Source organism: Olea europaea, chromosome 1 (assembly GCF_002742605.1).
Source record: "Olea europaea var. sylvestris chromosome 1, O_europaea_v1, whole genome shotgun sequence".
Lineage (NCBI taxonomy): Eukaryota > Viridiplantae > Streptophyta > Magnoliopsida > Lamiales > Oleaceae > Olea > Olea europaea.
The window spans coordinates 2,510,621-2,537,021 of record NC_036237.1 but is presented as its reverse complement, the minus strand read 5'-3'; the positions used below and the strand labels follow the sequence as shown (position 1 = coordinate 2,537,021).

Genomic DNA, 26,401 nt, shown 5'->3' with positions numbered 1-26,401 from the left:
TAAAATCTGTCATTGCACGCGCACAAACACGTATCCAAACTCATCCAATACAATAAGTTTCTTGATCTTATTCTTATGGTGCATGTTACAGTAAGAGGAAAATCATTCAGTAGAAATAAAATCATCATATAAATGATTTTATACAATAACATTACAGTAAGAGGAAATTCACAGAGTAGAAATAAAATATAGTTTCTCCTTGTTTGCTAGGTGATGAAACATATGTACTTGCTAACTAGGCCTGTGTCCCATCCGACCGACCCACTCATACTCTGCATGATGATGTCTACACCTGAACGAACCCGGGTGGTTCGTTGGTGAACACACACATCTTCTCATTCCTCCACCACCAACTCCTCCACTGCCACCATTAGCCTCAGCTGTAGTAACTGTTTCTTGCTGTCTTGCCACCTCTACCACAGCTGCCGATGGTGGTGGTGGTGTCACCGGCGAAACTACTACTCGTCGAGGACCTGCCGGGCTGTACTGACACACCCAATATGCACCCGGGTAACACATCTCTTATTGCTAGAAAGAATTGTTTTACCTTCAACAAGAGAGAATATAACCAGGGAGAATCTTAGTATTATAGCCCAAGCAAAGCAATTGAAAGGATGGAATAGAAGAAAAGTTGTGGGGTAGGGTGGGGAGGTATATTTATAAGCTTGGGGATATTGTTTGTTAAAAGGGTGAGGATTGATTCTCAGAAAGGGATTGCTTTTGGACTTGAACCTTTTCCCTTAATAAAATGAAACTTTTCATCACAAGTTTGATTGGGTGGAGAGAACAGGGTGAAAATTGTATGATATAGAAAAATAATAAAGAAGGAAATTTTGCACCCTGCAAAAGAGGGGTGAACACTTGGCATATTCTGCCCTATAAGAGTTATGAAGGATGTAGTGACTAATCGAAAGAGACATGCCACCACTTGTCAAGTGACAAGTTGAGTTTGGAAAAGGAAAGGGAAGAAAAATTTTGAAACTCATTTTTTCTTTTGTTTTTTTTCCTTTGTCCTTAATGTTTTCTTAGGCAACTTAAGAATAAGTTTTAAGCTAGAAGCAATTGATAATTAGTAGTAAAAGGGGAATTTATAATTTCGAATGGGATCTCACGTTAGTCCCAAGACATTGGCCCCTAACTCGAGAAGTAATGCTTGAGAGTGAGAACGGCCTCCATACTTATTTGAACCACTAACCTTTAGAACAAACTCAATTGGGACTTTAGGTATTTTGACTGCTCAACAAGTACAGACAAGATATATAAGTAAACTTTTATTTTCAAACATGTTAATTTTACATTTTTCTTAAATATTTGAAGTAAAAAGATTTCCTCAATCCTCATAGCATGTTTAGTCTAGCTGAAAAGGTTACTTCTTTCCAGATTATTCGGCAGATGTCAAAAATAAGCTGAAAGATGTAACCTTTAAGCTGAGCCAAATATGACTCAAGAAATTCTTGCTGACGTTGGAACAGTATATAAGCCACGTCTTGTACACAAGGCCTTTATCTATTTCAACAGATTATTGAATAAATAAACTGTGATGACTTATTCTGTGGAGTGTGGACCTTTCTTTTGAATACTAATGACAGTTCATCCGTTCTTCTTTTTGTTTTTTTGGTAAAGAAAATGTTGTATTTAAGGCCTCTACTTTGTACATAAGGTAGAACTTAGCTCTCTATTTAATTTTCAGTTGTAATCGCAGGTAGATCTTTGTAAATAAATTATGTTCAAATATTTGTTAAGTCGCAACTCTAAAAATATTTCTTAATAAGAACCCAACTCAAACTTGTATTTCAAGACGGATTGAGCTCGGGGTAATCCATCTAAAGAAGTAAATTGAATAAAAAAAAAATCTAATAATTTTAAAATATTTAAGTTTGTTTGGACCACCACATTTTAAATACATAAAATAAAATAAAAATATTGAACTTAATATGTACGATCACATTTTACAATTATAGTCTTAGTAGAGTAAAAATATAAATATAATTGGTACGTCACACGCTCTCTTTCAGAAACAAAGACGTACGTTTTCTTCTACAACTCCATTGACGAGTAAAAATATGGAAAACTCATTTAAAGAATCATTGAAATAACATGCAAATCAAATGCTCAGAAGGGATATTTATAATATGAGTCGTTCAAACCACCAAGTTGAATCTAGCTCAATCACAAGTAACAAATTAATTCCAGTCAACTATCATTGTATGGCACTGCATCATATGATTTGATGGATCTCATCTACTTGAAGGTCAAAATTATGAAATTACATCCATGCTAATTGAGTTAGGTGCTCAATAACTACTTGGTTGATTATATTTACATCACGATTTTTATTATCTGTATAAGATTTTAATAGCAACGTAGGTTTTTATTTTTTACTAATTTTGGCAGTATTTTTTTTTTTCACTTCTTTCGTCGCGTTTTTATCATTAACCCTTAATTAAATTATTAAATTTTTTTCTTAGACGACGATTTTTGTCTAAGTATTCAACTGCAGTGCATTGAAATGAGGGACAAACAATTTTTCAAACTTTTGTACTTTTTATTTTGTTTGCTTATTTAAAATAGAGGCAAATGAGTTTTTTTACTCCTCCTAGCGATTTTTTTTTGGGAAAATCATTGTTAAAGACAAGGTGTGCAAATTAATAGAAGGGTGAGGATAAGAATGACACAAAAAAAAGTTGAGGGTGGAAGTGAAAAATGCATAAATATTGGGGGATATTCCTTACAATTAATATGTGGTGTAGTTAACAAGAAGTGGTGTGAATATGATTAAACAAGAAGTGTGGTGTGAATATAATTACCCTAATTAGATTGATACTCTTGACAACTTCTAAATTTGCCATCTCAACATATTCTTTACATTTTTCGAACAATTTTACGTTTTCTTTGTTTCATTATGCTCCCTATTTGCCTTCTTCCCAACTCTTTCTACCCCCTTTCCACTGGAAATGGTGGCTTTATGTCTTGTAACTATGTGATGATAAGCCAACAAGGCATGAGCAGTGACAAACCACCTAGAGATGATAACGAAGGAAAGTGGTAGTTCGTCAACCGTTCAAATCTTCTTTAAATTGTCAAGTTTTGAAGGTCCTTTGCAACGAATATTGCTGTATCTTTCTACTTCACGACAATATCAGAACCCGTAACATACATCTAAACGTTGCAAAAGATCTTTCCCAACATTCATTGATTGTTGCAAAAGACAATTTTTGTTCTAATGCTCCCTTATGAAAATGTAGTTGGGAATTGGTTAAAGGTTAAGGACTAATATCTTGGGCCAATATCTTGGGACTTCAATGCAACTTTCCCAAGATATGATCAAACATGAATAGAATGGCAAGTTTGCCCCTGCAAGCAGAAAAAGTAACATGTCCATCCTTCCTATTGGCCCATTGTGTACGTACACAAACAAAAAGTATTGAGTAGTGTATAAAATCAGGTAGAGATGCATCACTATCTAACTATAAGTACTCCACCACATGCATTTATTCTCCTTTCTTTTAAACACCAACCCCAACTCCTTATATTCCCACTCACAAAATTCACAACAGAACTGGTTTTCTCTTCACAATGGGTGCTGGAACATGGTGCTGCTCCTGCAACAACGATGTCCAATTGGGTCGACTTGAATCTGGTCGAGACTACTATGACCAACTCAATTTGTCGATAAACAACTCAAAAGCTCCCATTTGGACACTATTATGGAGGAAGACGAAGAAAGAGAAGAAAAAAAAGTTCAATTGCTCCAATTCAATGAGATTCACTTATGATCCATATTCTTATGCACAGAATTTTGATCAGGGCTTAATGTGGGCAAATCCTGATGAACTTTCTCGATCATTTTCAGCTCGTTTTGCCTTTCCATCAAGAATCTTTAAGAAGAATGACCTAATGGTTTGATCATCAGAAGCCAAGATCAATCTGTCATTTGATGCCTTCTTCTTCTTCTTCTTTCTTGTATCGACATCGTTAGATCTTTCAGAAGAATGTAGTAACAAATTGATTGGAGTGGTGAAAAGGATTCGTGTAATCGAACTGAATTTATTGCTTAATTAATTTGTTATCTTTTGTTGTTCTTTTGTTGTGCTCACTTGATAAAGAAATACAAGATGCTTTACAAATTTCATTTTCTTGACAGGTATGATGCCTTGGAGATTATTTTGGCTATCCCTTTTGTTGACTTTTCTGTATCGATGTTGAAGTAACTGACAAATTGCAAAAAAAAGTCCGGATAGTATAAAATTTATCATCATTTGCAAGTGGCACTGTTGGATAAATTAGACAGAATAATTAACAAATCTTTTTACATATTTCTTGAACTAAGGTTAGTTTCATTCGGTCTAGTCTAATTTACCGAACATGCTCATTTTATAGTAGGGTACGTGAAGTTATTACACGTGTAATATTAACAAATATAATTAACTTTTTTGTAAAGTTATTCACAAATGACGATAATAATATATACTCAACTATTTTCTCGACTATCAAATAAAAGGAATTTAAATAATTCTTCTTTTGTGGGATACTTTTTCCCATAGAAATAGTATATAAATGGTACTATTTAAGAAATGTGTCGTTAGGTGATTGAAAATGGATGTTTTCGTTCACTACCAACTAGTAATAAAGATTAGATTAATTAAGAGGATAAATTCTGTTTATAGATTTGATTAGGACATAAAGTACCAACATAATATGCCAATTCAGTTTTCTGAAGTTGAAAAAATTCATTACAAATGGTTGTTCTGTATTTGTTTATTCATTGGGTAGCAGGGAGAATTTTTTATTTCAACTTTTACCTACTAACAAGAACACAACCAATAAATTCTTGGTTTATATTGAATTTGAAATCAGTTACATGCATGTGTGTTTTGTTTATAAAATATATCGTTTTAACAATGAAATCACATTCTTTTCAAATATATAGCATTGTCTTCTAATTTGTCCTACTTAAATCATATTTTGTGTTGTCGAAAATTGAACTAAGACAATCAAAAGAAAAAGCAAGCATGCTTAAAAAATTTCCTCAACACCAAAACTTAAAACGTATTTCTATCTTGTACTTGTTAACAGGTTTTACGGGGTGCCTTTCTTCTTGGCACAGAAAGGAACATCGTGCGGCAGTAGTCTGCTCCGCTAGACTACCTTCCGCCTTTTCTCGATCGCGTCGGAACGAAAGAAAATTTGATTACAATTTTGTAGAAAGCTTACAATAGAGAATTTGAATACATTGAAAGTAAATTGAACATTGATTGATGAAAACTGAACATTACAATTCACGAAAGCAGAAAATTACAATTGCTAGTGCAGGGGGAGGACACCAGTGAGTTTGAAAAGATTTTTGAATGACTAATACCCCCTATAATAGCATTCTAAACAAAAATCTAAATGAGAGGAGTAGACGTTTAAAAGACGAAAAATCATACTAAACGTTTATCAATATCAGAGCTATTTTACAATTGAAATAACTATCATAATGACATAAAAATTACAACTCAAACTTGAAATAATATTTACAAAGTGCGGCCGAAGTTGGGCAAACTGCGATTGCGATAGTGTCAAGGGGCTAAGTAAAGTTGCGGTCCTTGACATTCTCCACCATTTGTTTTGGTGACGTCCTCGGTGCCATCAATGCATGATATGTTTCAATTAATGGTTTGAAGGCTCCGATATCTTTTTCTCTTTCCCAAGTATTCTCCTCGCTCCTGCATCCCATCCATTTGACCAAGTACTCCTAATGATCTTTTCTAGAAGTTCGAGTGATTCGATGGTCAAGAATAGCTTCAACAACCTTCTTTCCAGCTTTCTTCAGTTCAAACACAGGTCGCTTTGGCTCATTTCTAGATGCGTCCTCCTTATTCACAAAGTATGGCTTCAACACACTAACATGAAGGACCTTGTGGATTTTATACCATGAAGGGAGTTCAACTATGTATGCGACTCTTCCAATCCTCTTCACGATGGGTAGTGGTCCAATGTATTTTGGCGACAATTTTGAGTCCTTCCCTCTTGTTGGTTTGTAAACATTTCTATCGGGAAGCTTAATCAATACCAGATCTCCAACATTGAATTCAATGAAATGGCGCTTTAGATCTGCAGCCTTTTTATACCGTTTTTGAGCTTTCTCAAGATAACTCCGAGCAATTTCAATATTTCGTTTCCACTCTTGAGAAAAGTTCTTTGCTTGAGGGGACTTGGTACTTCGTTCGATATCCACTATATGAGGGAGTAGCGGTTGCTGGCCAGTAACAATCTCAAAGGGATTCTTATTGGTAGAAGAGCTCTTTTGGGCATTGAAGCAAATTTGGGTCGCATCCAAAAGTTTTACCTAGTTTTTCTTCGAGGTAGAGATAAAGTGCCGAGTATATTCTTTTAGCATAGAATTGAAGCGCTCCGTCTGTCCGTCAGATTGTGGGTGAAAACTATAACTCATGATCAAAGTTAAATTAAGAAGTTTGAACAACTCAGTCCAAAATATGCGAGTGAAACGAGGATCTCGATCACTGACGATGTCCTTAGGCAGCCCCTAGTATTTGACAATATGTTTGAAGAAGAGTTGAGCTGTCTCTTCCGCAGTTATATACTTAGGTGCTGCAATGAAAGTTGCATATTTTGATAGACGGTTCACCATGACAATGATAGTGCTAAAATCTTCAACTTTTGGCAACCCAATAATGTAGTTCATCAATACACTTTTGAATGGCCGGGTTGGGATGGAAAGGGGCTCCAGCAAGCCCACCTTTTTCTGATGATCTGCCTTATCTTGTTGACAAATAAGACAGGTTTTTAGATATGTTGCAATGTAGTCCCGCATTTGAGGCCAGTAATATACATGTTGCAGTAGTGCACAAGTGCGTTCCTCTCCGAGATGCCCTGTCCAAATTGTGTCATGGCATTCTGTAATTAGTTATTTTCTTAGATCTCCGCCCTTAGGAACATATAGGGGGTCTTCCTTTGTCTTCACTAGTTCCCCATCGAGCCAGAATTGTCGAGTTTTACCTTGCTTGATGAGGTCGGCCAAATATTGGGTAGCCGGGTTCTTCTCCATAAGTGCCCGAATTTGGTCTCTAGTGTTCGTGGAGACTACGCTCCCTAAAAGAGCAGCTACGGAGCAGATGGCAGTTAAATCGGCCCATCGACTAAGAGCATCAGCAACATGATTACTAGAGTCGGGACGATACTCTAACATAAAATTGAACTCTGAAAGGAATTCTTGCAAACGAGCCTGTTTGCTCGATAGTTTTGGTTGGGACATGAAGTGACTAACTGTAGTGTTATTTGTCTTCACAATAAATGGAGACCCAAGCAGATAGTGATGCCATCCTCTGAGACAATGGACTACTGCCAACAATTCCTTTTCATGTGCCGAGTAACGACATTCTATCTGGTTTAACTTTCGGCTCTCATATGCTACCTGATGTCCTTCTTGCACGAGAACTCCACCAAGTGCAAAATCTGAAGCGTTTGTATGAACTTCAAATGGTTTAGCCATATCCGGTAAGGCTAAAATCGGGTTCGTCCACATGGACTTCTTCAACCTTTCAAAAGCAGCTTAGCATTTGGATGACCAAACCCAATCCTTATCTTTCTTTGTCAGTTCAGTAAGTGGCAGTGCAATTTCTGAGTAGCCTTTCACAAATTTTCGATAGTAATTGCATAACCCAAGAAATGAACGTACATCATGTACGATTTTTGGTGGTTACCAATCTTTGATGGCTGTAACTTTCTTCGAATCCATGCGAATTTTACCTTGTTCAATGATGTGACCCAAAAAACTGATAGATGTCTGAGCAAATCAGCATTTAGACGACTTAGCATAAAGTTCATTCTCCCATAGCCGATTAAAAACTTGCCTCACATGCTAGACATGTTCCTCCAATGTCTCGTTGTAGATTACTATGTCATCCAAATATACCACGACAAAATCATCTAAGAACTCGTGAAGTACCTGATTCATCATAGTACAAAATGTTGCTGGAGCGTTTGTCAAACCAAAATGCATCACTTTAAATTCAAAGGCTCCATATATGGTTACCACCGTAATCTTTGTCTCGTCTCTCTCCTTGGTCCGAACTTGCTAGTATCCAGACCTAAGATCAATTTTTGTGTAATACTTCGCCCGACTCAGTCGATCGAAGCAATCCGCAACCAGTGGGATATGATAGCTATTCTTTACAGTAATCATGTTCAAGACTCGATAGTTGATGAGTGATTTACACACATTATATTATGCCATTAATTTCATGATTTTGCTATCTTGAAGAGTATTTTAGAAGTGCTAACAAGTTATTTTGGCGTTGTTTTGTAGATTGATAGAAATGGAGAAAACTATAGCTAAAAGAGGTCAAAGGAAGGAAATAGACAAAAGCTAGCGAAATTGGATGAAATGACCAAAACGTAAGAGATTCAAAGTTCGAGGATTAAAATGCAATTAATCAAAAGTCATGTCGAAACTTGAAATGAAGATCCGAGAGTTCTAGAAGCCAATTGGATAAAGGAAGGTGTCAAAAGGATCAAATTTAGTCAAGATATGATCATAAATCATTTTCCAACCAAAAAGTTTTGCGCCGGAGTTTTGGTCTCACATTAAGACTCATTTTGACATAGAAAACTATCTAATTGGAGAATGATTCCTGAAGTAAAATTGTAGTCCTTTGAATTATCTTTCCAACGCATCTTGAGTCACTTCAATCAGATATCGAACGAAAAAGTTATGACAAAAAAATTGAAAGCTGTCCAGTTTAACAGAAGTAGTCCTCAGCGCCCAGGCGCTATCCCTTAGCGCCTAGGCGCCATGATGCTGAAATTTTGATAGAAAGTCAGTGCCTAGGTGCCCAAATCGCAGCACCTAGGCGCTGCAGTGCGAGAGTAATTTTTTTAGGTTTTTACCATTCTTTTCGGCCCAACTCATCTCAAAATCTTTCCCTAAACTTCAAGATATTATAAACACAGAATTGAAGACCTAAATTAGAGGGAGCCGCACACTAAGAATCTATGGAATCAAGCCACGCCTTGTTGACATATTGGAGAGAAGACAACAAGAAGGGAGATTGAAAAGAGAAATCCAAGAAGATTAACACCAAGCAATTGAAGATTAGAAGCATTCATTGGAAGGGGAAGGAGATCTTGGTGCAAGAATTCTACTTTTTCTTCTACATTTTTATTACAAATCCGGTGATGTATTCTAAGACAATTTCCTATTTTTCTTCCATTATTATGAGTAGTTAAATTTGATTTTAGGGCGAACAATGTAATCTTTTGGAATCCTTTATTTCATGCAATTGAGATTCTAGTACTTTTATATTTTATGTGTTGATTTTAATATTGTTCTTAATAAATTTAATTATTTGATCACTAATTAGATGATTTGTGAACAATGATTGCATAGAGATACGGATTATTTGTTTAGACCACATGTTAAAATTCGGTAAATTGATATAACGTGTAGAGATACATATATTGATTGCTGCGGTCGTGTGTGAATTCTTAGAACCAATGTTTCGTTTAATTAAATTTAATTTGCATAGAGATATGGAATTAAACTAATTAAATAGGCTCAATGAGAACTCGAGAGGGGTAAATTGAATACAATAGAAGAATTCGATCGAACACTACCTTAGGTTTTATGAATCTTGATTTATGAAGTAAAGGTGACCAATAGGTGAAATTGTTCCGCCCTAATGTCCATTTATTGTTTGAATTCTCAATCTCTTTTCGTTGCATCCAATCGCATTTTTTAGTCTTTAGAATAAAAATCACATTTAATCATTGTTTTTATTTATTTTCATCAAATAGAAGTTAGAAATAATAAATTGGGTATTAAAAGTACAGTCCTCGTGGGAATGATAGTCGCAGCACATTCTAAGAGAACCATCGACCTTTTTCTGAAACAATACAGGAGCTCCGTATGGCGACTTCGCAGGCACAATGGTTCCACTCTCCAACATTTCTCCCAATTGCTTCCTAAGCTCTTCAAGCTCAGGCTGATACATACGGTATGGTGCTTTGGCGGGAAGTTTGGCATCTGGAATAAGTTCAATCTCATGATCAATCGTCCTTCTTGGTGGTAATTTCTTTGGTAATTCTTCCGGCATGATGTCCTCAAATTCCTGAATATGCCTTTTAATGGGTTTTGGAATAGGACCATTCGCCTCTTTGATCTCCTCTAATCGAAGAGTGCACAAAAAAGAGGGTTTATTTCTCTTGAAACCCTTACTAAATTGCATGGCTGAGATACTCTTCTCGCCCATCCTCCCAACCTGTGTAAGAATGACACACGGGTTATTACCCATCATCATTAATGAATCAAAATATGATAACACTGCTGTCTTAGTATCCTGAAGAAATTTCAATCCTAGAATAAACTTAAAATCATCCATCTGAACTGCAGATAAATTTGTCCTTCCCTCGAATGGACATGCTTTGATCAACACCGATTTCGCCACTTCAGCTATTGGTTGAGCAGCGGAGTTGATTGCTTTGACTTTTCCACTACTCTTTTCTAGAACAAGTCTGAGCTGCTCTACTTCAGTACATGTAAGGTAGTTGTGGGTAGCACTAATATTCACCATAGCCCTAATTGGCTTCCCATTGGTTTTTACATCAATGTACATTAAGCCTTTGGCCCTACAAATTCGAGCCTTCGCTTCTTCCATCTTTGCCTCTTTCAATGGGACATCATCCTTTTCAATAACTCGATGCAATAGTGTGTTGCACCGATGTGAAAATGTCATAACTACGTCCTCATCCTCTTTAGAGTCGGTCTCACTATGACAATTAGCCTGCGGGGCCTCTTGCTTTGAACTTGACCCGCCACTTGCTAACTGACAATATGCATTCACCATCCGCTTCTGAGGAACTCTGACACCCGATGAGGTTCTTCACATAAAAAGCACTTCAATTTGGAAGTAGCATCAGTTCGGCCCTTTGTTGCTTTTCCTTTGTTCCAATTGTTATCGTTGCTACCGTTAAAATTTCCTTGACGGTTATTATGATAGTTTTCCTGAAAGCCACGGGTACTTTGATAGGCTCCTTTTCTATTCTAAGAGTAACGCTCTCCCCCATTTGGGTTCGAGCTGGGTCTATAAGATCTGTTACCACCTCCAATTGCTTGATTACTCCTCGAAGGTCTATCTTTTCTAGATTCTGTTTGGTAGTCGCTCAAGCATTCAGCGGCTCCCATGGCCATGCTCAAATTAGTAACCTTCTATCTTTGAAGTTCTGTGTGTGTCCACGGTTTCAACCCTTCCATAAAGGTGAAGAGTTTATCCTTTTCTGACATATCTCGAATATTCAGCATATGCCCTGAGAAAGATTTCATATACTCCCTGATAGAGCTCGTGTGTTTTAGGTCTCGAAGTGCCCGTCGAGCCTGACACTCGACATTTTTCGGGAAAAACTACGATCTGATTGCTTCCTTGAGGAGATCCCAAGAATCTATTCGAACCCTGTAGGCCTGAATGTCAGCATATTTGGTTCGCCACCATAGTTTTGCATCTCCACCCAGATACATGGTAGCTGTGGTTACATTTCTAGTTTCGTCTTCGATCGAAACTACGAGAAAGTACTGTTCCATATCAAACAAGAAGTTTTCGACTTCTTTTGCATCACGTGTCCCTTCGTAGGTACACGGTTCAGGAATTCTGAGTCTAGGAGCATACTCAGGTACGAGAGCTTGCCCATTGCCCACCGCACGTTGGAGTACATGCAATTGAGCTCTCAACGCTTCCATTTCATCCTGCAGATCAGGAATGATTGCAGCAGCTTCAGTCATTGTTACGCAAGCCCTTTGACTTTCATCCAGTTGGATGTGTAATCCACGAATCTCGAATTCAACCATCTTGACTTTTTCCTCGAGACCTTCCAAAGCATAACACAACCTAGTAGTTGTCTCATCAAGCGCATCCACACGCTGTTTAGTAGTATCCTTCTTTTGAGGCTCTACCATTTTAGTGGTGTGGGATGTAATTGGATCCATAACTTTCTTATCGAGGGTCGTGAGCTACAACTCTGATACCAACTTTCACGGGGTGCCTTTCTTCTTGACACAAAAAGGGACACCGTGCGGCAGTAGTCTGCTTCGCTAGACTAACTTCCGTCTTTTCTCGATCGCATCGGGACGAAAGAAAATTTGATTACAATTTTGTAGAAAACTTACAATAGAGAATTTAAATACATTGAAAGTAAATTGAACATTGATTGATGAAAACTGAACATTACAATTGACGAAAGCAGAAAATTACAATTGTTGGTGCAGGGGGCGGACACCAGTGAGCTTGAAAGATTTTTGAATGACTAATACCCCCTATAATAGCATTCTGATCAAAAACCTAAGTGACAGGAGTAGACTTTAAAAGACGAGGATCATACTAAACGTTTACCAATATCAGAGCTATTTTACAACTGAAATAACTATTACAATAAAAAGAAAATTACAACTCAAACTTGAAGTAATATTTATAATGTGCGGCCGAAGTTGGACAAACTGCGGCTGCGATAGTGTCAAGGGGCTAAGTAAAGTTGTGGTCATTGACACCCAAACTTAAAACATGTTTCTGTCTTGTACTTGTTAACAGGTCTCGCAGATGTATGTAAGAAATCAAAGCTTGGTTGTACTCTTCTCTACAGGATCAACTGCCACACCATGTACACCACTTCGCTACAATATGACTAAGGTGTTGCTAGGGGAATTACATCACTATAAATTAGTAAAAGTTTGTCCTAAATTTCGACATCCCATTATTAAAAGATACAATCAAATCTTATCTATAACTTTTCAACACATGCACTTTAAAGACTTATTCCAATTCATGAAATTTGCAATCCTTAGATCAAGCACATCATGTACTGAACAGCTTCTTCATTATCCTTGTGAAGAAACGAAAAATTCAACTTCAACGAAGAATTCATAATCGTGTACGCCATAAGCACTGTAAAAAGTGCAACCTCTTTATACTTTCTTATAATATGGCCAAAGCTTAACCATATTGTGTAAAAATAAAATGGGATCCTATGTACATATTAATTGAACCTGGTGGGCATGGAATCTCTTAGGTATGGCAGACCTCATTACTTTAAAATGATTAGGGGGTGAGCGAGTCAGTAGGAAACAAATTCTGGAGCAATATTTGAAAGCAGAAAAGGTAGAGGGATAGGGCCAAAAACAGCGCCCACGTGGCGCCCCCCCATTCGAGAGCAGGGTTCATTTGGAAATAAGCATGACAAATAGTGGTAATAAACTAATACAGAGTACAAATTCAAGGCAGGTGATGTAGCATGTGTTCTTTAAAAATATTTGTTATAAAACTTAAAAGATCTACACCTCAGAAGCTAGCGCCGTTGAAGTTGGAGAATTCAACCCTATATAAACCATACAAAAGAAGCTCATACTTATGATGTGGGATTCAAATCCCTATAAGTTCCATTAGAATCATGACAAATCACCACGCTTCTGACCCCAACATCTGCATGGGGCAAGTGTCCATACACCAACAAGGGTCTCGAGACGTGATGTCTACTCTGATGCCAATGTCATAGAACTTGAGAGAGTCGTAGCTCAAAAACTAGTCATTGAAGTTGGATAACCTAAATCTATATAAACCACATAAAGAAAACCCATACTTTTGACGTACGATTCAAACCTCCATAAGTTCTACTCGAACCATGAAAAACAACCATCAACACCCACACTGTGCAGGTGCCCATGCACCAACTAAGGTCTCATGACGTGATGCATCCTCTGAAATCAATGTCATAAAATTTGAAAGAGTCATACTTCAAAAGTTAGTCATTGAATTTGGAGAATCCAAGCTTATATAAACTACACAAAAGAAGCACATACGTTCGATGTGAAATTTAAATCCCCATAAATTTCACTAAAACCATGACAATATTGATCACCATTAATGCCCATCTTTTTAGCTACTTGGGAAAACTACCCATCTTCCACATAATTTTTATTCCGTTTTTGATTAGGTTAACAAGTTTTATTTAATGGAAACACGCCTCACTTGGGCATTGCAAATAAAATTTAGCTTCATAAAGTTGAAAATTTGAGGTCCACATAATGATCTAGTGGAGATTTAGATGGTCGTGACCAACTTTCTACTCAGGCAATAGGTTGAATACCAATAGGGAAACATTCATGGATTTGTATTGACGATTTTCGTTTCTTAAATATAGCCCTGACTACCCACTGAAACTCGATTTGCTTTCACAGGTCTTGTAGACTGGTAATGACAAAACCAAAGCCAGTGAAGCCAACTACTCTAGAACCACCCTCGCCAGCATCCTCTCAAGGAGGTGATTCACAATCTCAGGGTGCAGAGAACCCAAACTCAAATCCCATTCAAAACTTAAGTTCAATTGAGACTATTAAATCCAGAAATGAAGTACTATCAACTGCTGTTGAGCCCATGGAAACCCACAAGTCTAAGAGGTGCTGCTTAAGTCAGGACATTGCCACTTCAATGTTTTTTGTCTACTTATTTGGTTCTCTCTCTCTCTCTCTTTTTGTTTTGTTTTAAGGAGTAAGAAATCCCAACCCGCAACTCTTTACTTGGCAATAGTGACCGTAAAATATTTATGTTGGGGAATACATCGATTATGTGCATATTATATTCACAAAAGCATATCGTTTATTTGCGTGAAATCGAAACGTAAGTTCGACTAACCGAAATAGAATTTGAGAAGCAAAATAATAATAGTTACTGAATCCGAATGCATGAATATGGATTCATCTCTTTCGATTCTTAAACGAAAGCAAGTTATTCTTTGAATCAAATCTCGCAGAACAAACATGTAAATAATGTTAATCAGTTTTTTAAATCAAACCATAGTTAAGAGAAATCAGAAAATGAAGAAAGAAAATACAAACGATGGATTGGCTGAGGCAAGTGTTTGACACTGTTTCTCAAGATGAATTTGCTCTGCATCGATACTAACGGTTTTTTAACAATCATCTCCCACGATATAACGATCATGTTAAGTCATAGGAGCACTACAAATGATTTTGACCGATGAACTCGAACGGAATTCACTCTCTACCATAAACATAATTTTGATGCAAGACATAATCGTTTCTACAAAGTTTTTAAGTAATTTGACATGAAATGAATAATATGGAATTATGGAATGAATTGAAATTCCTGAATAATTAAATCCAAACATATGTGGTCAATATATAGATGTTGAAAATGTTTATCTCAAAAAACACAACCTATGGAAGATACACAACTATTGAAATTAATCTCTATATTTTAAGAGACACGTCTCTTGAAAAATGTTAATGCCGAAAATCATAATCTTTCATATAGAAAGACACATTTTCAGCCAAATAATTTCTAAAATATTCCATAATATTCTACGTACTTTTTCAATAATTCACGTATTTAAATGATTCAAATTTAATTTAATTTTTCATTCATCAAATAATACAAAATTTTCAGCAAAATTCCAACAGTTTATTGGTGAGATTTATTTGGAATACGTATATACATTTTAAGGCACACCGTCACAAAAGATGTATAATCTGTCCAGAATGCTTCCAAATATTCCCAGCAATACAGTTATATGGAACTGATTTTTCAAGAAAATTTCAATACACAAAGTTATACCAAACTGATGTAATTCATCAGCAATATATTATTGACGAAATAAAAGATTTGTTAGGTTATTATGTTCCCTTAGCTTTTTCTGTGCAAATGATGACATGGCAACCCAGCAAACGTAGGTTGTGGATAGCATTGCACTTCAAAGAAAACTCCTTTCATTTTGTGACAAACTACTAAAGTGCCATAATTGTATTTCTCCCATTCTATAAAATTATTTGTGAGCTATTTCATTTTCCCTCAACTTAACATTTTAAATAATAGATAATAAGATTTATAAATGGTGTACAGAGTACTTGACATTGAATTTTATAAATAATCCCAAATAGAGTATTTTTAATTCAAGAATTATTTTTTTACAATCGAGAAGTACAAAAGAGAATTGCACTAGCATCTAGCAAATAGTAGATAGAAGAAGAATTTAATTTCTGAACTTGTTCCTATTCTTCTACTAATTAATGATATTTCTTTTTATTTTTTTAAATATGAAGTCTAATTGAATATTTTAATTATAGTATGGAAACATATAACATTAGCGTCGTAATTGCTCAATAGTAATGCAAGTGAATGCTAAACGAGTTTTCAACAAGTTCAACATTTTTTGACAAATATCCATGCACGTTTGGAGCTTGTCTGATTTCAAGTGAAAAATATTTTTTTAGAGAATATATGGTTAAAAAATAAGTTGTGAATTTCAAAGAATATATAGTTGAAAATGATTCGAGGAAAAATGGTTTAAAAAAAAAAAACTCTTAAGATCTTAATATGAGTAATGAAGACTTTTTTTCATTCCTAATTCTATAATTGAAAATGGAGAATGGTTAGATAATTTTTTATTTTTAATTCAGATATAATACTTTTTCCATAAAAAGTTGATAAAAAATTGTATATTTATTTTTAATTGTAAAAATATCAAAGCTATGAGGGCACTCTAGTCCTTTCAACTCCAAGCTATTAAAAATAATTGAAAATTAAGTAATTGGAAAAGATAAAACAAGTTCCAAATTGAAGCATTCGAAGGTGCTTGCTTATCACTCAAAAAACCGAAGCAAAAAGGGTCAGAAGCCACGGGTTTACACGTAATGGAGAGTTGTTGCTATTTCCACTCCCCACTCTGCCATTTTCCCTCCTCTTCACCATCTTCTTCCATTAGAAATGCACACACCCAGAAGAAGATCAGAACAGCCACGGTTTGTATGCGCCAAGAAAGTCCAAAAGAAACCGGCTTTTGCAACAGGAGAGCTATTTTCTACTTGGGTTTTTCAGTGTTTCCGCTTCTTAGTTTGAGTGCAAAAGCCGTTGAATCCTTAGCTGCAGGTGAGTTTGCTTTTCTTAATTTTCTTTGTTTTCAAGATTCTTTTTTATTTTATTTTTCAAAAATTAATGAGCTTCGTAAATTGGGTTTTGATAGTATGGCTTAGTATATAATTTATTGGCAAAATCATTGAATAATTGGGCTGGTTAGTATGAGAATATTGCAAGTTTTATAATAATTTTATACACCTGCTTAGATGTGTTTGATATATGTTCTGTATGGGTTCTTGTTCTTGGTACTCAGGGTTTGAAATGGGTGGTGCAGTTGTCAATTATAACTTTTGGGAATTGAATGTGAAGTCTTGTAAAAGAAAAAGAAAAAAAGAAAAAGAAAAGATCGAAAGAAATAGGAGGGAAAAAATGATGTCTTGATAGTTGGAACATGGATCCATGCGGCAGTTTTACTGATTAGAGGCTCCTGAGATGTGTGTTTGCACTAAAAAGAGAAAGAATTCACTTTTCTGGTTAGTTTAAAACAGGCCTTAAAGGACATATTTCTACAAATCTTAAATTTTTGGACTTTGCATGTTTATGTGGATGTGGCTACTAATATTTCTTTTGCTCACTGATTCTTTATGAACATCTTCATAAAGTCAATCAAATTGACACCGTAATCATGACTCTTTTCTTAGACTGGTGAACGTTTATATGACTCAAAATTGCAAGCTTATCATAAATCCTTTTCTAAAAACTTACTAATTATAATATCTTTAGTTTCAGAAGATTCAGAAATGAGGGCAGAAGACCAGAGACAAAAAGCAGAGGTCTGAGTATCTGCAGAATACAATCTGGATAAGATTACTTAAATGCTGGATTCTTATCCTCTATTGTCACTTTTGTATGTAGTTACCAAGTTTGAAGTGGACTAAATTGAATATTTTCCTATGCCCCAGCATTCAGTTCAGGGAAATCAATCTCAAAACCTGTTTCTTTCACTTCTCAACGGACTTGGGATTTTTGGCATAGGTGTTCTTGGTGCTCTCTATGCATCACTTCAGAAGGAAAAGGCCACCTCCGATGCAACCATAGAATCTGTAAGTGATATGAATGTTATTAAGGGTTTGTTTGATAAAGCTTTTTATAAAACTTTTAGCTGTTTGATAAAAGTTGATGAAATTTGTGGTTGAGAAGTTGATAAAACTTGTGTGTCCCATGCGATGTGTAGTCAAATTGAAGTTTGACTAGTTGAAATGTTGATACGAATTTTAGTGAAGTTTTATCAAATAAGCACTAAGTGTTTCCGGTCAAACTTTTGAAGGATGCAATTTGATCTTTGAAGATGTCTATAATAATGGTCATATTGTCTTTGGAGTCTTCAAATTTATTCTTATTATTTTTCCTTAAAAGTTCAGAAGTGAGAGATAGATCATTGCTTATATATATAGAACATGATGGTACCCATCGAGGGTTAGAAATTGTACATAAAAAAGGACACGCATGGAGTGTTTGAGGTATGTGTTGGATGCGGACACGTTTCCTAGTAGGAGCGTTATATCTCAGAATATTTATACATATATCATATGTGTATGTGTATGCACGTGTGTTGAGTGTGTGGTATGTTTGCATGCATGTATAGGTATTTGCATATGTATAGTAACAAACTTACATATAAGTATGTATATAAAACTAGTTAAAATATGCAAAAACTGTTTGGCTGAAATGAAATATGGAAAGCTCATATCTCCCTGTCATACAAGATTGCCAGATCCTATTTCCTATCTTTGTGTAACATTTTCCTTTTGATGTATCAAATCAAGATCTCAAAATGTCTTATAATATATTTTATGTTTCTTTTCTAAAGAATTGCGTTTCTTTCTCGTGGTCATAGATGAATCTTGAACTGAAGGAAAAAGAAGCCGCCATCACTTCTCTTGGGAAAAAATATGAATTGGATTTGAAGAATGAAAAAGAAGTCCGAAATAAGCATCTAGCGAAAGCAAGTGAGGAGCAACAATCTTTAGTTAGCCAATTGAAACTTGCAAATGGTACAATAACTAGCCTTGGAAAAGAGCTACGAAACGAGAAAAGATTAGTTGAAAAGCTTAATATGCAGGTTGATAGTCTTCAAGCGGATATTGTCAAGGCAGGGAATGAGAAGGAGGAGCTCGAAGAGAAGTTGAAAGAGAAGTTTGATTGCGTAGCAATCTTGGAAGGAAGAATTGACTTGCTTAGTTTAGAGATGAAGGATAAAGAAGATAATCTTCAGAACCTTAACTTGAAACTCGCTGAAAAGGAGATAGAGTTAAACAAATTGAGCTCTGCATATCGGCAGTCACAGGATCAACTAACAGTTTTAAATTCTGAGATCGGCAAATTAAGAAATGAGCTCATGAAAAATGAAAAAGAGCTGGAATTGAAGAATGAGATGGTGGATAACTTGAATGTGCAAATTAATTCTTTGCTCTCTGAGAGAACTGAATATGAAAAGAAGGTTGATGCGCTTCAGACCGAGTATAGCCACTTGAAGTCCCATTCAGAAAAGAAGGCAGCTTCAGATGAGGAACTTTTAGAAGAACAAGAAAATAAAATCCACCAACTTGCGGAACAACTTCAAATTGCCTTGGATGAAGTGAACGAAAAAGAAGTGGTTATTGCTGATATGACCCTGGAAAAAGATGGCTTAAGAGAAATGCTGAATATTGAATTGAAAAATGTAAAGAATCTCGAGAAGGAGCTCCAGATCACCCAGGAAACTTTAGAGAAATCAAGAGATGAAGCTTCTGATTTGGCAAAACAACTGCAGCAGGCAAGGGATTTGTGCTCAGAGCTTGAAGCACAGGTCTCTAAAGTTCAGGCCGAGTTTGCTGAAGCTCGAGAGTCCTTACAGAGGAATATTGATGAGGCAAAACACAGTGAAGAGGTTTTAGCTGAAGAGTTAAGGTCAACAAAGGAGCTTCTGAGGAATGCAAATGAAGAGCTGCAAATTATTACGCGTGAAATGGCCGCAGCTGCTGAAGAACGTGATAGCCTACAGAAACAACTTGTTGACGCCCATAAGAAGGTGGGAAACGCGGCTCGTGATCTCGAAGAAGAAAAGAAGATAATCTCTACTTTGAATAAAGAGTTAAAAGTTGTGGAAACTCAGATCTTGAAAGACAAAGAATCGCGAAAATCTCTTGAATTGGATTTGGAAGAGGCTACTAAATCACTTGACGAGATGAATCAAAATGCCTTAATACTTTCAAGAGATTTAGAACTTGCTAATGCTCGTATTTCCTCACTAGAAGATGAGAGAGACATGTTCTACAAATCCCTTGATGAGCAAAAGCGAGTCTCTCAAGAAGCCCGGGAAAATTTGGAAGATGCCCATAACCTGGTGATGCGACTTGGAAAGGAAAAGGAGATTTTGGAAAAGAGAGAAACAAAACTAGAAGAAGAGTTGGCATCTGCCAAGGGGGAAATATTGCGTCTAAGGAGTCAAATAAATTCATCGAAAGCTCCCATAAATGATCAGCATCAGCAAAAAGCTGAAGTAGGAGAAAAATCTACTGTTCCTGTGAGGAAAGTTACCCGAAGGAGAAAGGTTAGTCGGCAGCAGGATGATTCGTAGTGGCCACACATCTAAATGCCATGTGTACCTTCTACATTTGTTCATATTTATTGGAAGTCACTGAATCTGGCTGCCCTCGGCTTTCATCTTCTTTACATAGAGAAATTTTTAAATAACAGTGAATTTATGTATGGTGAGAGTGTTCTCTGTAGGGACTTTCTCGCATTGTATTTCATTTCATAACGCTTGTATATTTAACAGGCAGAGGGATCTAGCACAGTTTGCTGTGTAATTTTGCAAGATGTTTAGAAGGAAACGCGCATTTTTTTCTTCTTTGTTTTGGTCTAAACACTTCAATATGACAATTATGTGAAGTTTAATAGGGATCTGTAGAAAGTCATACTCTAAAATGAAAATTGGAGTTACAATTCAGAATATGAAGTTTTGTTTCTCAAGTTAGGTTGGTGGTGTCCAATAAAAGTATATTTTAGCGACGGCTAACAGATAATTTAACAATTGTTTAGAGCATTGAAGATTTATAGTGCAACTATATAAAAGATTAAAGTCGAGTTCGTTTTCTAAGGGTTGATGGATTAATTAGCTATTGACTTATTGGAGATAAAAGATTGAAATTATGGATTTTCTTATCAAATAACATGACATGCTTCAGGTATTTTGAGAAATTTACAATAAATAGTAAAATAGAGTGAAATTTGGTTATTAGCTTGAACAATGAAGTTAGGATGCTCTTGGTACCGATTAGATTAAAATTTTAGACTTGTTCAAGTATGTTAGACAATAATGAATTATTTTCTAATCGAATAGTCATTATTTCATACAGCTAGATATGATCTCAACGTCAACTTGAATTGGTACTAAAAGTCAATTTTAACTTTTATAATTGAATTGACTCTAAATTTATCGTCACGTAAACTATTGCTACGGGTCGGCCGAGTTGATCCCAGGTCCGATCTGTTGAAAACATTCCAATCAAACTCTCGTTTTCTGATTTTCGATTAATTCTTTAATCACTCTCTGTGATTTCCTTCTCCTTGATCTAATCTGTAGTGTTGCATTACTCAAAAGCAAATATGATCTCTCTCAATAATTTGGCTCGCCGCTCCGGAAATCCTTTGCCTTAAAATAATCGGTTTATTTTTTACTCATCAATTTTAGTCCATTTCCCCAAAATTTCTGGCTTTATTTTATGCATCAGTCCAAAATTCATCTCCCATTTACTGGAAATTGCATTTCCAATTAATTGAATCGAAAAAGTAAAAGTTTCACACAAATTTGGGTTTTCTTTGATTCAAACCTACCCAAGGAAATTAGGGTTCCGATTTTTCCCCATTCTTTGCTAAAAGTTAACGAAGTTCTAATTTTTTATGCTTGAATTTTGAGAGTTTTACAGAAAAACGATAAAGTCATGTTCTATGGTTCGGTGGTGTGGGATCCATGGCTAATAGTTGCCCAAATCGTTTGCCTTCAATGTCTATACTATCTGACACTCGGAGTACTTTTGTCACTTCTTGTTGGGTCTAGGGTTTCTAAAATGAGTCTATTTTATTTCTTTGATTATGCTGTTGTTACTGCATCCACGGTTACTGGGTGGTGCGTCATTGCCTCCATATTTCTCAGCTCTGTTGCTGGGTAAGATTTAAGTTTTGCCGATCCTTCTCGTTCTTCTGCTGTGACTTATTTTGATTAAGATTAATAAATTTGTTGATACTGTTGATATTTACTGTATAATATGTTTGTTTAAGTGATTTTGAAACAGTGTTTAAAAGGTTCTTTGTTGTTTGTGAATTTCAAATTTAATTTTTATTTATATTTACTTCTGTTAATTTTTTTGTGGAATGGGGAATTATTCGTATGCTTTTGTCAATTTTTTGTGGCGTGAAATTGGTTCGTGAAGTTTAAAAAAATTGGGTGCTCGAGTTGCTTTAGTAATTCTACTTAGAGTATTACTTAGCTTCTGTTTTCTTTTCTTTTTCTTCGTATAATTTTCCCCATTGGCTTCGAGCTGAGTATTTTGATAATGATTTTCTGTGCTTTATTTTTTAATGTATTGTGGGAATAAATCATCTTACTACAATGGAATGACTAATAGTCCCTATACTAACTTAAAGATATTTATTACATTCACGAGTCATTCTGTGAGATTGTGGGAATGGGTGATTGAAAAGAATTTAAGGTGTATGTCAAAGTATCATAGAAATGGTATTTTTTTTATTTTTTATTTTTTATTTTTATTTTTTAAGGACATCTACCAAAGACTAGATCATTAGAACAAGAAGACAGGGAAGTTCTTATTTCTTATGGGGAACGATATAAAACACTTGAATGCTAGTATTGATTTCAAATATCATGGTTGTTAAGCTGTCATTTATTTAGATTGTATTCTTATTTTTCTGTCTGTATGCAAAATTAAGGATTAATCGATGCTTTTGTAATGGAGCTTACTTGGAAAATTCTCGTAGAAAATAAGCTTTTTAATAAAAGCTGTTTGATATCTGTAAATAGAAAATCTCTGCTACTTGGAGGAAAAAACCCAACTCCTTAACCCCCACTGAGTGGGTACAGAGGAAGGGGGAACGGATAACTTTTAGCGTGGTTCTGTTTTTCTGAATGTGATGGTTTTAACATGGACGTCTAACCTTAAAAATGTTATGCATATGCAATTCACGTTTATGAATTTTTACCCAACCAATGTCGGTAGTCATGAATGTAAATTAGCTTGGACCTGGTACGTATAACTTTTTAAATGATATATCTAATACATGTTCTATTTAAATATTGTAACAGGGCTGGTTATTTAGTCTATTTGATTGAAAGGGCAAAGAAGTGCCTAGATTTCTCAGCCACTCTTTATATCATCCACCTTTTCATTTGTATCATATATGGAGGTTGGCCTTCATCAATGACATGGTGGGTTGTGAACATTACTGCCTTTGCAGTGATGGCACTGTTAGGTGAATGTTTGTGCATGACACGGGAATCGCGCGAAATTCCTATTTCAAGATACCGTTCAAGTAAGACCCTTCATGTATATTTGATTAATTCCAGAAACCATTGATTTTTTTGTCATTCTTTTCTTTATATTCTGGTCAAAACATCATCCCTCCTTTTAAACGTTGCTGGTTTTTCTTTTCGGACATTCTTGGCTCCTTCCTTATCTGTTTTGTCGTGCATCTCTTTGCTCAATATGTAATTTTCAGTTTATGTTCACATTAATTGATTGACACTATAATTCTCAATAGTCTCATTTATGTCTATTGTCCTAAACCTATACAGGAGCAAAACTAATAGTCAAATACTCAATATGTTTTAACAATTTTAAAAGTCCATTGGACTTTTTATGATATTAGTATTGTTTGTGTTTTTGGATCATTAGATTAAGATCCAAATCTGATTTTTAACTGATATGGAGGATGTGTCTGTCTGTTCGACGTACTGCCCAATTTTAGTGAAAACTCTTTGAAATGACACATCGACTTTTGCTATTACCTTCACTTGATGGTTGCAGTCAACGTTAGAAAAATTGGACTGGACTGACCAGTCTGGAATCGGTTGGGTCCATTTAAAAAAAACTGAAAATTGAAAACCTGTGAAAGGAGTCTCGAAACTTGCTGGTTCACCGGTTTCAACGTTTTTTCTTTTAAATAATTATTTATTTAAAATTTTCAACCATCATTCTTGATCCTTGACCTGTAAATTTTCTGGGTTAATGCTTGGGCTGGTTTTTAAAACATAGGTTGACATCACTCTGGAATAACTATCATCTTATATCACTAAGATTCAAAAGATTCAATTCAAGTTTTGGTAGTGCTCAGTACTGCTAGGTGCAGTAGATTGTTCTTTATTTATGTGATCTGAGGAGTTTTTCCGTATTTTATCTCAACTCAGTACTGTTAAAACATCTGTTGTTACTAGAATTGCTCATCCTAGAATTTTTTGCTATTCCAAGAAATTAATCATAAGGTGGCATTCGTTTTATTTATAAGAAGATATTAGAACTCAAGTGTTTTCTTCACTGCTGAAGGAAGCAGGAAGCTGAATAACGTTATTGTATAATATTAATGCCAATGAAATCCAAATTATGGGCAAAAAGATTGAAAATCTCTTTGAAGCTCTAACGTGCATGTTATCTCATCTTTTATGGAAAATGTTTTATTTTCCTTGTAGAGCACTGATATAAGGGTGGGTGTGATTTTTTTGGTGGGTATAAATATCGGTATTTCATTGTATACAGATTTTAGGCGTGTAATTTTTCTGCCTCAATATTTGATACAAACAACTGCAAAAATTGCACTATGTTCTTCAGTCTTTTGCTTCAACATTAACCTTACATTGTAGTTGCACAATCAATCCCATTGCCGAAAATGATCCAAATCTACTTTAATCATCACATAGCCCTTACATATCCAACTTTATGAAGCTAGATTTTGTTGTTTGGCTTTATAAGGTGTCCAGAATTTTGAAGCGAGGTGTGTTATTATGAATGACGTGTGAACATCATAAACCTGGATTTAGATGGTTTCACTGCGAACTAATTGTGCAACCATAATAAAGGGTTAGAGACCAACATGCTAATTGGGCAACAGGTTGGGGACCCAAAAAAATGCAATTTTCCTAAATATAAATAATGCTGAATGGTATTATTCAGCATTATTTGGTAGTCTCGACTATTTTATTCATCATATCAACATGATAGTTTTGAGTACATTTTTTGAATCCATGCAGGTGTTTGACTAGTGTGAAACTTACTAGTTAACTTTGGACGAAGTGCATAAGATTCTGATTCGGTCTTCTTTTCGTAATACATCTTGGAACCCATGTAAGAGACTTGTATTCCACGCTGGAACGTGTTACAGGTCAAATTTGTTGAAATATGAGAGGAACGCCATGCACAAGCCAATTCAAGATTTGAATTTGTCCCTATACAATTGAAGGTTGTAATGAAAAAGATTTATGTTATTTGCTTAAATATTTTGTCAAATATTTTCAATATAGTGCTTAGTTGCGCAGTTTTGAATGTCAAGATGGATAGTATGATGTGTTTTTAGCATTACCAATGGAATCTGGTGAAGAGTTGTGTGAATATCACCTATTCTTTAATTCCTTCACGAATGTCTTGTTTGGTAATGCAAATTAGACAGTACTCCAGAGTATTCTTATCCTATTATGTACTTAGCATAAACTTATAGAGAATGTTTATAACACTAAGGAAATTGGAACTTGAGCATCTCTATAATTTCATTCGGGAAAGTAATCTTTTTCCAACTCTTTTGTTAGGAGATTCTTTCGAGCAATTTACCTTTTTTGTAAAGTTTATTGTGAAAGTAATCCTTACTTTATTTTCAAAATAAGCAACTTGTTCACAACTTTAGTTTCGACTTTTACAAAATATCTCCTTCCAACCTACACTGAAATGCTATGACAGGATGATCATCCTTGCAAGTTTCTAAAAACGCAGACAATGACATGTTGGGAAAAGGAGTCGATAGTACTAATCACTAAACAATTTTAAGGAAGAAAAATAAGTTAAAATGTTGCTTGTACAAATATGTACTGTAGTCCAGTGGTAACGACTTAATGATGAGGTTTCAATGAAGAGGATATATTGCCACGTCTTCTCCAACCATTAGATATAACCCTTCCAATCCAAAAGTATTGGATTGATGCAGCTTTTTCATTACACTTCCAGCATGGTTTACCAGCATGAGCTATACAGAAATGGTGTTTTGATTTACACAAATGGACGCCAAGATATTACATAAAAACTCTTTGAACGTTGGAAACACGATTTTCTGATGACTTACCTTAAGTGCTCGTTTTTCCGTCGTCTTTCTGAGTTCGGATATTGTGTCAATACCGCTTGCGTCTATTGTTTTCACTGCTGATTAAGAAAGAAGTAACATTATCAGCCTATAGTCGAGGTTCCAAAAGCGTAAATTCAAATTTTCTTGACTAACCTATCATATCC

The 26,401-nt window shown here is 35.4% G+C and overlaps 4 protein-coding genes across 7 annotated transcripts; 2 read left to right on the top strand and 2 right to left on the bottom strand.

Moving 5' to 3' along the window:
- Positions 1-37: 37 nt before the first annotated feature.
- On the bottom strand, positions 38-971 carry LOC111369102. The gene has a single exon (XM_022990603.1). The coding sequence runs from the start codon at positions 517-519 to the stop codon at positions 232-234; it is 288 nt and encodes a 95-aa protein (XP_022846371.1). The 5' UTR covers positions 520-971; the 3' UTR covers positions 38-231.
- A 4,598-nt stretch (positions 972-5,569) lies between these two features.
- On the bottom strand, positions 5,570-6,817 carry LOC111402967. The gene is made up of 3 exons (XM_023031303.1): positions 6,542-6,817; positions 5,916-6,241; positions 5,570-5,708 (listed from the first exon to the last, which is right to left on the bottom strand). The coding sequence occupies exons 1-3, from the start codon at positions 6,815-6,817 to the stop codon at positions 5,570-5,572; spliced, it is 741 nt and encodes a 246-aa protein (XP_022887071.1).
- A 9,812-nt stretch (positions 6,818-16,629) lies between these two features.
- LOC111368815 (MAR-binding filament-like protein 1-1) lies at positions 16,630-20,750 on the top strand. 4 transcript variants are annotated; one of them, XM_022990432.1, is made up of 4 exons: positions 16,630-16,928; positions 17,649-17,689; positions 17,819-17,959; positions 18,754-20,750. In XM_022990432.1, the coding sequence occupies exons 1-4, from the start codon at positions 16,694-16,696 to the stop codon at positions 20,473-20,475; spliced, it is 2,139 nt and encodes a 712-aa protein (XP_022846200.1). In that variant the 5' UTR covers positions 16,630-16,693; the 3' UTR covers positions 20,476-20,750. The 4 variants fall into 4 exon arrangements, with proteins under 4 accessions (XP_022846200.1, XP_022846160.1, XP_022846084.1 ...); XM_022990392.1 differs by having other exon boundaries at positions 17,646-17,689; XM_022990316.1 differs by having other exon boundaries at positions 17,640-17,689.
- Positions 20,751-21,339: 589 nt separating this feature from the next.
- LOC111368738 (protein SYS1 homolog) lies at positions 21,340-25,654 on the top strand. Its single transcript, XM_022990195.1, has 3 exons — positions 21,340-22,065; positions 23,221-23,447; positions 25,159-25,654. The coding sequence occupies exons 1-3, from the start codon at positions 21,842-21,844 to the stop codon at positions 25,164-25,166; spliced, it is 459 nt and encodes a 152-aa protein (XP_022845963.1). The 5' UTR covers positions 21,340-21,841; the 3' UTR covers positions 25,167-25,654.
- Positions 25,655-26,401: the final 747 nt, after the last annotated feature.

What these genes read in the sequence shown, in the direction of transcription:
- LOC111369102 (XM_022990603.1), bottom strand. Translation starts at nt 519, where the DNA reads ATGTGTTACCCGGGTGCATATTGGGTGTGTCAGTACAGCCCGGCAGGT.
- LOC111402967 (XM_023031303.1), bottom strand. Translation starts at nt 6,817, where the DNA reads ATGCGGGACTACATTGCAACATATCTAAAAACCTGTCTTATTTGTCAA. An exon ending in AACTCTTCTTCAAACATATT is followed by an intron (nt 6,242 to 6,541) that starts GTCAAATACTAG and finishes GTTACTGGCCAG; the next exon opens with CAACCGCTACTCCCTCATAT. An exon ending in ATAGTTGAACTCCCTTCATG is followed by an intron (nt 5,709 to 5,915) that starts GTATAAAATCCA and finishes GATGGGATGCAG; the next exon opens with GAGCGAGGAGAATACTTGGG.
- LOC111368815 (XM_022990316.1), top strand. Translation starts at nt 16,694, where the DNA reads ATGGAGAGTTGTTGCTATTTCCACTCCCCACTCTGCCATTTTCCCTCC. An exon ending in ACCAGAGACAAAAAGCAGAG is followed by an intron (nt 17,690 to 17,818) that starts GTCTGAGTATCT and finishes CCTATGCCCCAG; the next exon opens with CATTCAGTTCAGGGAAATCA. An exon ending in CCGATGCAACCATAGAATCT is followed by an intron (nt 17,960 to 18,753) that starts GTAAGTGATATG and finishes TCGTGGTCATAG; the next exon opens with ATGAATCTTGAACTGAAGGA.
- LOC111368738 (XM_022990195.1), top strand. Translation starts at nt 21,842, where the DNA reads ATGTTCTATGGTTCGGTGGTGTGGGATCCATGGCTAATAGTTGCCCAA. An exon ending in TTTCTCAGCTCTGTTGCTGG is followed by an intron (nt 22,066 to 23,220) that starts GTAAGATTTAAG and finishes ATATTGTAACAG; the next exon opens with GGCTGGTTATTTAGTCTATT.